Source organism: Centroberyx affinis, unplaced genomic scaffold, assembly GCF_046629955.1.
Source record: "Centroberyx affinis isolate AG114_WGS23_722 - 3 ecotype Tasmania unplaced genomic scaffold, CSIRO-AGI_Caff_v1 ptg000220l_1, whole genome shotgun sequence".
Classification (NCBI taxonomy): domain Eukaryota; kingdom Metazoa; phylum Chordata; class Actinopteri; order Beryciformes; family Berycidae; genus Centroberyx; species Centroberyx affinis.
This window is the reverse complement of record NW_027278909.1, coordinates 103,322-117,500: the sequence shown is the minus strand read 5'-3', so window position 1 is coordinate 117,500 and position 14,179 is coordinate 103,322. Positions and strand designations below refer to the sequence as shown.

At 43.4% G+C, this 14,179-nt stretch overlaps 1 protein-coding gene across 1 annotated transcript; it reads right to left on the bottom strand.

Annotated features, from left to right (window-relative positions):
• Nucleotides 1-1,488: 1,488 nt before the first annotated feature.
• Nucleotides 1,489-13,932, bottom strand: tmem59l (transmembrane protein 59-like). Its single transcript, XM_071541548.1, has 8 exons — nucleotides 13,721-13,932; nucleotides 12,105-12,210; nucleotides 10,804-10,898; nucleotides 10,455-10,607; nucleotides 4,538-4,643; nucleotides 4,161-4,275; nucleotides 3,768-3,885; nucleotides 1,489-3,541 (listed from the first exon to the last, which is right to left on the bottom strand). Exons 1-8 carry the CDS (start codon nucleotides 13,883-13,885, stop codon nucleotides 3,383-3,385), a joined length of 1,017 nt encoding a protein of 338 aa, XP_071397649.1. The 5' UTR covers nucleotides 13,886-13,932; the 3' UTR covers nucleotides 1,489-3,382.
• Between the last annotated feature and the right edge of the window lie 247 nt (nucleotides 13,933-14,179).

Sequence of the window (14,179 nt, the reverse complement as noted above, 5' to 3'; positions counted from 1 at the left end):
ATTCATATCTGTTACAGGGAAGTGTAGTGTAGGAAGAACATTGCATTCGATGATGATCCTGGAAGTGGCTGTGTCCTAATTTAGTCTGCCTCACACAGATTTTCTGGCCATGGTGCCACACTGGACAGCAGATACATCTCCTACGGCCAGTCTGCCAAGTTGAAACCCATTCAGCAGCAAACAATTGAAAAGTTTCATTCCAAAATGACGTATCCGCCATCTGAAAAAAAAAGTGGCACATACTATGAGAAAATGGTTAATTGCATGAGATTAAAACAAGTGGTGGTACTTTTTAAAGGATAGTATGGTAACTTAAGTGTGTGGTTGATAAAATGTCAAGACTTTTACACACTGGATCCTCTGTATTTTAGAGATATTGAGTGATGAAATGGATGTAGCTATAGCATTTTGGAATAGAACACTTGAATTCCTCTAACTCAGTTTAGGAATTTCATTACATATCATTTAGGTAGGCAGGTACTTCATTTAGTCTGGAGGGACAGCAATTGTCACAGCAGCAACATTTGCTTTCACTTGATGTCACAAAACTCTCATCTGCAGCCGTTTTCATCCCTTTTTAAATAACATTCAGCTTATTTTATTTGGGGGGGCAAACTGGCCCAAGTCAATGCCACCCATTCTTTCTCTTTGCTGTATTCTCCAGCACATGAAAGCTCTTTCTGTTCTGGCAGTGAACTGATAACTGTCTGTCAGATGAACACAATGAGCAGAAAACACTCATCAGCTACACAATTACAGCCTTTAGGACCCTCTCTCTCTATTACTGATGTTAAAATGATGTTGGAAATGGAGCAAAAGCACTCACTTGTACTGCATAGTCACGAGTAAATGATATTATATAGATAGCATAAAAGCAATTTTATGGCTCAGTTCCATACAATGTCGAATAAAATCTTGACGGGCCCAGCAGTCTACAATATTTTACATGTACTTACAATTGGAACATGTCATTGTAGCACTCTGGCTGAGAAACTCTTAGTCTCTGGCGCCACCATGTGGACAGAAACCCTTATTACTGACAGAATTGTAGTGTCAGTGTGTGTAAGAGTGTGTCTGTTAGAGAGAGGAAGAGAGCAATGAAGAGAAAGAGGGGGGAGAAGTGGGAGTGAGAGTTTGTGTTTGTGTGTGCATGTGTGCATGTGTGTGTGCATGTGTGTGTGTGTGTGTGTGTGTGTGTGTGCGTGTGTGTGTTTTACGTCTGTGCAGGAGGGCTGCAAACGACTTCCAGATGTCCTTGGTGGGTTTTTGTACAACTGAATTCTTTCTGAAAATCACCAGTCTTAGTATTTGGTATTGTGATTTTGAAAGGAAACTGAATGACCTATAATATCTATTCAGCTACCTATCTTACTATTGATCTAGCTACAGTATCCAGGTTGAACGGTCTATATTTTGCATGATCAATATTCTTAAAAAAAAAAAAAAAACACTTCAGAGTCACAGATTTATTTACCATGAAAACACTTTATTCATCATGTTGTAAGTATCTTTGCATTGAAAATAAACAGACCAGTAAAAAGGAAACGGTACAGTTTGAAATTCCTATGATATTCCACATGATATGCCTTCCATTAGAATCAGCACTGATACTGAATGGCTTTTTGATTAGAGATCTTCCCTTAAATCCTTTGAATCATGAGAATATTGTCATTCTTATTGATTATTACACATTCTATTCAACGTTTACAGTAAATAGCAACACAAAAAATCACAAATCTACAGTAGAGTCCTGCCATACTGCTATGGGCGGTTAAGATAAACTGGTGAAGCGTCACTAGCATGCACTGTGTATTGTCTACATAGCCTGGATTAAAAGAGAGCATTACTGGACATCAAAAGCACTGAGAGGAAAACAGAAAATCTTCTCTAAACTGTGCAACTCTGTTCAATAACAAAGGTCTATGCTAAAAGCCTTGCATTACACATTGTTACAGAGGCTATCCCTTCAGTATGTGCTCCTATGACATACAAAATAGTCGACTATTAGAAAGCACATGGCACATTTAAGAGCTAAGAACTCTTTAAGTGATATTAGAGTAATAACATGATCATAATAATACAGTAATAAGCGCAATCTTCCCCCCTCTGTGTCTCTTTCCACTTCTGGAAAAAGTGTTAGAATGTATTTTACAGACATAGCAATTACATTTGCATGATGAATTTACTGTACATGGCACTTCAATAACACTATTTAACAGGTAACTCATGTCGCTGATTCGGAATAAATACAGAAACAAAAATAAATAAACATTATAGTTGCTCATTCTCAAACGGAGCCTCCAATTTTGTGTTTTCATTTTTCGTTTGGTGAATCTGTTCCCCCACAAATTTGCATTAATGCATGCTCGTGTGCAGACAAACACATGCATACAGACAAAACCACACACCCAGACACACACACACACACACACACACACACACACACACACACACACGCACACATACGCAGAAGAAAGTACCACCAGGCATACTATAGTTTTTCAGAGCAGATATGCCTTTGTCTGAATTCGGTGAGATCGGGTTGCTCATATGAGAATTATTTTATGCTGTGTGAGGAAAGAAAAAAATGGATTTTCAATTTATAGACTATTAGCATTTTAGGGCTTCCATTCAAGGTGGAATATTTAAGGAAACAATATTGCCAACCGCTTCACATTGCTGATTATCAAACAGACCATAAACAGTGAGCTGGAGTGTCTGTTTCCTGCAGCGCTCACAAGAGTGCTCTCCAAGTGTTTTGCTCTTCCTTTCATTCATCGTTCTTTCTCCCTCTCTCTCTCTCTCTCTTTCCCTCTCTGCTTCTCTCTCTACCTTTTTCCCTCTCTCGGCGAGTCATCAATTAATCCAAACTGTCTGCGAGAACGAGGAAATTTGAATTCATCTCCAAATTGAATCTCAGTGTGTGTCCTCTCTTGTCTGCACTAGACATAAAAAATGCTTTGAAAAGCTTTCAGCAGTAATCCATCCTCTCTCCTTGTCTCCGGCGAGGCTCGGAGACACTGTGAGTAGTTACATTTAGTCGTTACTTTACATTGACCTATCAATAAGCAATGAGCAGTTTGATCACTGTAAGTACAAAGTTAGGTCTGAGGATGGATCAGAATGATTTCATGAAATCTGTACTGTACAAGGAAACCATGACCAACTGAAAACCCCGTCAGATCCACTCAGATGTTTCGACAATGTAATCTTTAAGGGCGGGAGGGTGCCATGCTCCAAAAACATATTAAAAAAAGACCTGGTGACTGAGTGTGTGAGTCTTGTGATGTGTTTGTTTCGCCCCTTTCGCCAAGGGCCGGGAATTTTAGACATGGTTACCCTGGGAAACAAGATCGCTAGCTGCTCTCCCATTGGTCCCCTTCTAAACACATGTTTTGTTGAGGTCGACTTTGACCGGCAGTGGTCCCGCCTCCTGGGTCTCCTCCGACTGTTTCACGGCAACGGCAATCACAGGAGTCAGGTGGTACGGGTTGACTTTGTGGGCATCGTCCAGAAACTCTTTGTCGCCGTTGATACTCAGCTAAAAAGACACAAAGAAGTCAGTGATATCAGTGTGAAGTAGAAAAATCCTGTAATTTTACAGCAACATGAACCACAGTCTTCCAATTTTGGCTGCTGGGACCTACACATTGGGAGTTTAGAGCCCTTCCTGGATTGTGGATTTGAACCTGCAGCCTTCAGGTGATAAAGTCATTGCTTCTCATGTGTGTACATATGTGTGTGAGCGTGCTTATCTGTGTGTGTACCTGCGTCTTGATGTGCTGCTCTGGCGCGGTGACGAGGCTGGCGCAGCTAAGCCACAACATGACCATGATGGAAAGGAAGAGACAGGCCGCTAAAATCCACCGCGGAAGACCTGAACGCCTGGAGAACAGAAGAGGGAGGAGGAAGAGAGAAAGAGACAGGGGGTGAGGGGACGGAATGAAAAAAAAAATAAAAAAAATAAATTGAATCATTTAGGCTGGCCTCCCTTGTAAGAAATCCTTGACCTCAATGGGCCTAGCCTAGATAAATAAACATGAGGAAAGTGTATTACATCCATACTTGGTCATACACCTTGCAGATGGCCCAGTTAAACAGTTGGTGAATTTAACTGGGCTGTCAGCAGCGTAATGCTGCTCCTCTTCACTCCAGCTCACCTTGACATGCAGCCCAGGAAGTCGTGCTCAGCTGTGGGATCGTCCGCATGCTGGACAGGGTGCTTCCCTTTGCCTCCTGCTTTGGATGCTCCCTTCTCTCCGTGCCCTCTCACACCTGCCCCACAATTCATTAAATGAAACTGATTAAAGCTGAATTCGGTTCAGTCTGAGTCACCTGACGGGGGAATAAACTAGCGCTTGGCTACAGGCGGCGCAGAATCCCAGGGGAATGTAAAGAACAGTAAACACTAAATTAAGAGTCCAGCAGGCAGCTGCAGAAAGGAGTAAATAATGCGTTTTGTGAGTGTATGTGTGTGTGTGTGTGTGTGTGTGTGTGTGTTTAAGTGCACTAGGTGTGTGTGTGTGTGTGTTCTCACCGTGGGGTCTCTGGGTGTGAGAGTGGACCTGAGGCCATGGTTTGTCGGCCACGTTGGACCGCGGTGCCTGCAGCTCGGGCAGAGAGTACTCCATCTCCGGCTGGCTCTGAGGAGCAGCAACAACAAACACACTCAGCCATCATAGTAGCAATTACACCACAGTAATTCACCAGCAGAACTGACAGAAAAGGGTCTGTTTAACACAGTGCGGTCAGACCACAGAGGAGCTCTGACTAAGAATAGTTGGATGGGAAACAAAACAGGACAGAGAGAAACACCACAGGAGATGAATTCCAAACAACGTGAGGAGAGGTTACCCAAAGATGAATGTTCAATTTTTACATTTCAGAGAGTTACTTAACATTTTGTTAAATAGGAGATAGGAGCGGTGTCCTGGTGGCTCAGTGGTCGAAGGCGAATACCACAAAAATGTGATGAAAAATGTGAGTTTGAATCCAAACAAAGACCTTTGTCACATATCATCCCTCTATCTCTCCCATCTCTCCTGTCTCTATACTGTCCAATAAAGCAGAAATGCCAAAAAATAATCTTCAAAAAAGGAGACAGGAGTCCAATGTTCTCTTTAGTCTAGCCTTCGTTTTATTTGGATGGTAGATAGTGAATGATGTAATACTTTATTTCACTGTTCAGTGAAAAATTATAGCATTTTTTACAGCACTTTTCATATTGGGAACACTATCAATATGATAACACTGTTATTACATCAAATTTTGAAGATGCAATATGGTTGTGTAACTAAATCAAATTGCCTATTGCCTATATATCTATTTTCCAGTCTGCTCAATATGTCTGCTTCTCTGTCTCTCATCTGTTTCTCGCCCACCCAAACCACAGTTAGTGAAAAGCCACTTGACCCAGGAGAAAACCACTGAAAGACGGCTTTTAAAACAACTATTATACACTGTGTGAGAGAATGCACATCAGTTAGAGGCAAACGGCACATCCCCACATATACATACTGTACTTACACACACACACACACACACACACACAGAGCCTGCTGCCAGTGTTTGCATTGTTGTGTGTTTCATTATGCGCACTGTGTTTCTGGTTCCCCTGGAGAACTCATTAAAAGAGGATTTTGGTTCCCCGCTGCTGACCCTCCCTCCACTACAACAGCAGCCGTAGCCAGTTGTAACAATACTATTGCTAGCCTCAGCAATCACGCACACAGAAGCACACACTCTCTCTCTCTCACACACACACACACACACACACACACACACACACACACACACACCACACACACACCTCTTCAATATATCCCACTGCAGTGGTGTCAACCTCCCAGAATTTTGCGCTTCTGACAGTTCATTGGATCAATGGACTTTGAGGTGTCCTGTTGTGTCTCATACTATAATGATGAACCAGCTAAACTCATTCATGGCTTCATACTGATTACTGATACTGATTTGCTGGAACAATTTAATGATCGATCTGAATCACTGGTCTTGAATAACAAGACCAAATGTGAGATAATGCAACAGTAGTCAAACATGGAAACATGGTTGGTTAGTTTGTTTCCCAAAACATTTACAATCCTCCAAACTTTTTCTGTTGACTGACTTATTTCACAACCGGTTTTATTACCCCAAGCAAGCAAGTTTTTTTAAGAGAGTGCATTGAAACCAGATGCAGCAGACAGGGGGACAAGGGCACATCTGAGGGGGATGATTCTCATTGGCTGCAGACTGAAGAGATCTAGCCATCAGAATGAGTGGGGGCTGATCTGCATCTGTCATGCATTATGAGAGGGAATGCAAAAGGTGCTTTGGCTTTAGAGAGCAAGAGAGAGAGAGAAAGACAGAGAGAGATGTGGGGGTTTGGGAGTTTAGAAACCTCTCAACCATAAAGAGACAGAGAGAGAGGAAGGCGGAGGGGGTGGTGGGTACATTTAGACAGAATCTCACTTCCCATATTTGGTTGTTTTTGGATCTGTATGGATTCTGTTTTTGCTTTGGATGAGATATACTGCACAGTTCTGGATGAACTGAGGACAGTAGAAAAACCACACTGGCAACGAGGTGAGTTTGTCTGAAACGAAATGTCAACCCCTTTCTAAGCACTCACCCTCCTCCTCCTCCTCCTCCTCCTCCTCATCACCCACAAATCACAGCAGAGAGCCCTCTTCCTTGGGAGTCTGTGTTTACAACCTTTGTATCAAAAGGAAAATGTCTTGATTATCCCTGATCACCTCGGTATACTCCTGGCACAGTGGGCCATCTGCAATGAATAAACCTCAGGGTGAGGCATAGAAAGACTAACACCTAGCAATCTGTGAAGGTCTTATCCTAAATCCTCCATTATCAGCTCATTTTGTCTCATTCGTTATGATTTACACAGCTTCTATACATGATCTCCATCCTGAGCCCAACACTCAGAGATAGACAAACAGCCTGGAGGGAGCTGATGCTGGCCTCTTTCTTATACACTTAGATTATCTTGGGTAATTAGTGAAGCTGCGGCTGAGAGCTAAATTCACAAAATTTGCATACGGAATTCAACAAACCAACCACATACTATCCATCCATGTATGTTTATCCACGACATAATAATTTCATTATGCTGAATTCGATCCAAGTGCAAATTCTGACATGCATCTATTGTTGTGCTCTTCTTGTTTTCCATTTCTGGTTAAAGTTATCGTGGTCACACTTTATTCAGAGAGTCCAATGCTGATACTCAACCTACAATCAAGTGACTATTATGTGTCACTAAAAAGTCTCGGCTAAAAAGAGTTTTAGCCGAGACTCAAAATAGTGTGAAAAGCAGCCTACAGATATTCAATGTATTCCTCCAAGTGCCTTATCATTCAAACCTGGAAATGAATCAATTTCTACTGAGGAAAGCCTTCCTATCTGTAGATGACAGTGTTCAGACAAGGCCGAAGACACATGCAGACATACCCATGTGTGTGTGCATGTGTGTCTGTGTGTGTGGATGTATGCTCACATGTGCATGTTGTCAGCGCTTGAATGTGCCCGGCATATGCCGATGTGTGCATGTGTGCAATTAAATCACATCTTTTGTGACTGGATGAGTAAACTAAGTTGAGAAAAGACATTGACATTCATTTCTGTGTACCATCACAAGTCGAACTCACACTTTTATCAAAAGCTGTTACATCACTGGTACTCTCTGTTCTCTGCAGGGTTTGTTTCTTTAGAATTCATTCCGGCAGAATGACTAATGCAATTGTCAAGAAAAAAATGGGGTAGGGACTTCTCTCTTTGTATTCAGCCTTATACTTCATGGACAAAGAGACCAAGTTCAATTTGTTCCGCAAGCCAGCCCACTAACACTACACAGCTCAGTTGGAGGAAGTCTTTAATCGACTCATTTTTGTCCAATACACTTCCAAACTGTTGCAGTATCACAGGCTGATTTGTCAAAATAACAAGGGGGGTAGAGAGGGAGGAACGAGTGACGTAAAGGGCTGTTTTTAACTAATATTTCCTCAAAAATTACAAAATAGCAAAAAGAATGCATTTTTATCTATTTTCCAAGGACAACTTCGATGACGTCGTCCTCCTGAAATTACCTTAAACTACCCATTTCCCGGTAGAGTTCTGGTTGAGTTCTGACGTAAATGTCTGTATAATCTGAACATACTGTTACCGCAGATTGGTTACTTGCAGCCTCCTGTTTGTTTTTTATGATGCTTGAGGCTGCACATGACTAGTTATCTTCATATCCTTCGCACACACGCACACCCACACACCTACACACACACATACACACACTCCCAAACACAGATATACAGATGGGTGTGTGTGGACACTCTGCTCATTATGGATGTCCACACAACATGATTTGTATTGCAGGCAGCGATGGCTTGGTTTTTTCCCCCTCGGCTGTCCCTCAACTTTGCCGGACTTTTTTTGTTGTTTCTGTACTCAGAAAGTCAATCTGTCAAGTGGGTGGCGGTACGCCAGCTGCCCACTAAACACAGGCCTGCTAGCCTTCTCACAGCCCTGTGGAGCCTGGCTTCCCCTCGCTGCTTCAGCTAGCATGTCACTGCCATAAAACGAACATATCCATCACCGAGCCCTAAAGAAAGTTTGGTAATTTCATGTTATGTTGCCACTGCATCTCTATATGAGGTGGGGCTGCACCGGCCTCTTATGCGCCTCTCTGTGGATTCAACCAGTCTGCCCACAGCTTCCCATAACTGATAACTGATTGAGCATTTACACACAGAGTCCTCTATTATGTGAAAGCCCTTTTCTGTATGGGTTAGGGTGCATAAACACTATAAGATTTCCTATAGGCTGCTCTAAGTACAATTGCCATCCTAGTCACGTTTTCCAGATCAAGGTTTGAGAAATCCTCTGAGAGAGATGCACATTTCTCACTACAGGCTTTGAAATTTGAAGGAGATGGTAGGGTAGCCCGGTGGTTAGAGAGACCCATTCTCATTATAGCTTTAATATATGGCTTGAGCGTAGAATTGCAAATTAAAGGACATTTGCAAGTTCAGTCGAGCCATGAGCAATGAGTCTGTCTGCTCTATTCAGTTTGTCAAATTCCATGAAGCTCTAAAGTTTGGAAGATCTTGCTGCTAATTATTTATATGCCTCAGCCAGAACTTTATCCATCAATGCAGTCAATTTCTCCTTTAAGTCTCTTCAATTTTGCAGTGTGTTTCCATCCTGAGGCAAGTTCACCACAGCAAGCCCCGCCAATTATCAAATATGCATGGCGCTGGGGGCAGTAATATAATAAAACAGGACATTTTTAAACAATTAAAGTGGTGTTTGAATTGTTCTGCGGTGCACTGTGCTCAAGAACCTCGTCCCCGCCCCGCTGTGCCCTTGTTCACTCAACCTTCACAGATGCACTGACTCTAAAATGGGGTGTGAGATGTTTTGGCAGCGACCCAAGCTCAAAGGCACCATAGACCATAGGGTATATTTCAAAACCTTTATAGGGAGCGAGAGGTTAGCTCAAGCAATATTCTTTAGAGGTCTATTGACATGGTTTTTAACCTCCAGTTTAAAACATAAAACTGAATGAAAAATGGGAAAGTTGTTGTAACGTTTAAGCTCAGCCACTTGAAGCAGCATCTGACTCTGTTGTCAGTGTCGATATTCAGAGTGAAATTCTCCAATTCTACAGCAAAAATCAAAACAAAGTTAATTTCAAAGCTTGAATAAACCACGGATGATATTCTGGATGAATTTATGTATTGCATTTCTGAAAAATTGCCCAAACTTTTTTAGAATGCAAAAAAGGGAAAAAAAAACAGTCGAGAGGTGCTGTGACGGCAAGAAAAACATCAAAGGAATATGTGCAAAAAATTGCACATATTTATGGCTGTGATCACACACTGAAGACCCGGGACAACGAATTTGGTACAAAAGAATGCTTTTTATTTTAAGATCATAATTAGCTACGCATTTTGCTTATAGATCCATCATTTTGTGCTCCTCTTTTAGCATGTCTTTAATGCTAGTTCCTGTTTTGTTTTGTTTTTTTGGTGACACTTAGGTGCCAAGCGGTCATTGCTGAAGTGTTTTCGCACTGCACTTCCCAAAGATCACCTGTCAATCAAACAGTGCAGCCAGTACTGTGACGTCTTTTTCTTTGGGTTTTCTGTTCATGAAGTTTGAGTATTGGTCTTTTTCTTTGTCTGTTCAGCCATGGTGGCTATCACTGCTCTTGCTAACTCCCCAGTTCTTCTTCTATTTAACAGAGAGTAGCAAAACAGACATTTATTTATATGAACAAGTTGTGGGATATTACTTAAAGCTTTTATCTTATACAGCTATAAAAATAAAAGCCGGCATCATGGATCAATGGAGATACATACTTTTTGTCAAGTAAAAGAAAGACAACTGATAGGTCCCAAAATGCAAAACCTGCCTGTCCGGGAGATACTGGAGATTGTTCTTACCTGGAAGACCACTACCTTGCCATCATCGGCCTGCAGGTAAAAGGTCCAAGTGGAGGAGATGAAGCTCTGGGCAGAGCTGACGATGTCATTGCACCAGCTGGACACGGCCTCCATGACAGAGGGGGGTTTAGGACGGTGGGTCAGGGCCTTGAGCTGCACAGGAGAGGGCAGGACACTGTATCACCAGGGTAGGAACGTGTTGTGTGTGTGTGTGTATGCATGAGTACGTGCACATACGCCTGTGTCTCCAAATACTGACATCGGTATCCAAAAATCCCAAGTCAATCTGGCCCAGGTACCTGCATTCATTTATGTGTGCAGCCACAGAATGCTGAGTGACCATTCTCACCTTCCTCCTCTTGATCTCAGGTTCAGAGGGTTGGCTGGCACAGCCGATACTGCAGGCCTCCTGTTCCAACAGCTTAATATATGCCTCCTGGCAGGCTGGAGAGAGAGAGAGAGAGAGAGGGAGAGAGGGAGAGAGAGAGAGAAAGTGAGGGAATGTGGAGGAGTTGTGCAGCATGAAAGAAGAGAGAGAGAGAGAGAGGGAGAGAGAGAGAGAGAGAGAGAGAGAGAGAGAGAGAAAGCGAGGGAATGTGGGGGAGTTGTGCAGCATGAAAGAAGAAGCATGAAAGAAGAGAGGGAGGGAGAGGGGGTTGAGAGGGCAAATGGAGGAGTGAAAAGAGAAAGAACAAGCATGAAAAGCAGTGGGAATAGAGAGATACAGTTAGTTGGGTAAAAGAGAAGAAGGAGAAATGAAAGAGATGGACACATTGGGTGTTTATGTGGGGAAGATAGATGAAGATGCAATGGAGGCGTTCTATGTGTTGGCCCCTACAGAGACAACTCAGTCCAGGTTTCCATCATTAAAATGGGGGGCATTGGGGCATCTGCTGTCTGGACAGCAAATCATATCATTGATTTCCAATAGAGCAATCCAAACTGGGTGAACAGCCTCACACACCCAGACACTACCCACTGAGTCCGCCGGCTTTTTACTGACATCAATGAGAGAAAAGAAAACAATACAATATTTGGAAGTCACATCAAACATTTTGACGTTTAATAGATGTTGATATGACAGCCTGCACCAATGCTGAAAACCTCTGTGAATACAGTGGCAAACTGAAAGTTGAGACAATGTCTGTAGCTGCTACCTGCATCGTTTTGTGGAATTACAGTCTAAATATCTTTCTAATATTAGTCCAAATGATTTTGTACCACGCCATAATATCATACTGTCAAATTTTGTACTTGTTTAGGTTGAAGTAGCTGAACCTGCATGTCATGTAAACCTGAGGGTCGGACTTGGCCACCTACACACTGTCGTCCATCAAATGCTTGCTGGGGTGTTTTGTGCTCAAAATTCATGAAATTAAATTGATATGTACAGCATATTTTTTAAAGGGGAGAGGGCATTTTGGGACTGTCCATTGGGATGAGCAGAGTCATCCTGAACCTCTGCACAGCTACAGTATGTGACTTCAGCACAGTGGTGTTAGGCACGACCATCTGACCATGTCAGCAGACAGCCAGACAGTGAGACCTACATCTCAATTACACCCCCCCTTGCAACACACACACATACTCAGTCAGTCAAACAAACAGGCCAACAGACAGACAGACAGACAGACTGACAGACTGACTTACCTCCCTGACACTCCTCCCTGCTGGTATTGAAGCCAGCGTTGCCGTTGACAAACTGGCAGATGGAGTAGAGACGACAGCCGCGGTGACAGGCGTTCATTATGGAGTCCTACCAGCCAGGCCAGAAAAGAATGAGGGAGAGAGAGAGAGACAGAGACAGAGAGAGTGAGACAAAGACAGAGACAGAGACAGAGACAGAGAGAGTGAGACAGAGACAGAGACAGAGACAGAGACAGAGAGAGATGCCAAAGTTAGAGATGTCTCCTGCACACTTGCATGCACTTAAACCACGATAACTTTGTCACAAAATATGACATGGATGGGTTATGGCGTCTGTTAATTATATGGTTCAGCTGTTATATTATAGCTAGTCATAAACTGCAGCCTCTGAGTTGATAAGAGGCCTACAGTGTTTGTGAAAGAAACACATTGAAAATGAGCCAGTTGCATAAACTAGTGCAGGAGAATGTTGTGGTGAGGGAGGAAGATTTACTTCCTCTCTTCACACTGCCCTCTCTCTCTGCAACATAACCAAATAGCGCCCACTTGTGATTTCTCTGGGAACAGGAGAGACCATGAACGGTTTATAGGCATATATTACAGCCTTGTGCATGCCGTCGTTTCTCTTTACTGCGTTTCCCTGCTTATTCACAAGGAGTCAAGAAGGCTGTTCATCCCAAACCCATTACACAGTGTCCAATTTGATGTGAATTTGTTTGCTTATTCAGCAGCTCCACAGTGTCCAGTAATAACCATAAACTCAACATCTGGACAGACATATGCACAAGACGTTCGTTTACAATCATAATAGCAAAGCCAACACTTGAGACACTTGTGAGACAGCAGGTGACTGTGCGGAGTTTTGCGGCTGTGATCCATTTTGCAGCTCCGCTCTGCTCCTGCTGCCCCGCATGATGTCTGAACCACACCTGAGGCGAGCAGAAGATGAGGAGGAGGTGGAAGAAAAACATCCGACACAAGAAATCTAGGCAAGGCTGTGAGCCACAAGACCCCCTTATCAAATGCACAGCCATGCTGCGTCCTGGTCTAGTGCAATCTGGCCTTTACTCTGCATGCACTAGGACATTGTATAAACTGGTAATAAAATATTATTCTTCATTAAGTCTACATGCTTTACAAGCGCATGCTCTCACTGGTTCTCCGTAGCCCGTACCCCGCTTGGCCTCGCGGATCTTAATTGCGGATTAAGAAATTATTAATAATTAGCCCAGCTGATTACAAGCGCGTCCCAAGATTAGTTGATTTAACGCAAGTCACTTCTTGGACGAGGATTAATGTGCACGAGACAACAAGCGGCATCAATATTTTCGGCCTAATTGTGCACCGTAACGTCCATCAGGATGCAGCGAAAAATCGGAGCCAGCCTCCTGGTGCATGGATGGCCCGTCAGTACGCACAGACCCAAACACATTTAATGCATCCATTTCACATTAAAAGAGTTGCGTCTTGTTTGTCGATGCCGGATGCACTGTTTTACATTTCGTTACAGACGCTGAAATGTCGGATGGCAGCGACTGTAGCTGTCAGCTTGGTGCTGATTACGGGAAGCACCGCTCTGCAGAGGAGCCCAGGCTACAGCATAATACAGGATAACTTACTTTAGCAGGGCTTTTGTTTTTGATGGTGAGCTGGCATTGCTTTTTGCAGTAATTGATGTCGCCCAGTTGGTTGTCAAACAGGTCTGAGGATGCCGCCGCTAACCCCGCAACAAGCACCGAGAGCAGGGCAGAGAAACCGCACATCCTGCCGCCGAGCCGGAGCATCTCAAAGCCGGATCAGAGATGAGATCAGCAAGCTTCAACCAGCGCTGGCGCCTCGGTGAGCTCCTTTGTGGTGGTACTGCTGGTCTGGATGCTGCTGCCTCAGCCCGGGTCCTATCTGCTCTGCTGATCTGCTTCTGCTCGTCGTGTCGTCACGCACATCATCATCACGCACACGCTGCGCACCCCACCACCCTCCACCCCCCACCCAACCTGCAGAACAGCCTCACTGCAGTGCATAATATGGCAATGATGACATTCATAAAAATGTAGCAAAGATAGTTGATGTGGGCCAAG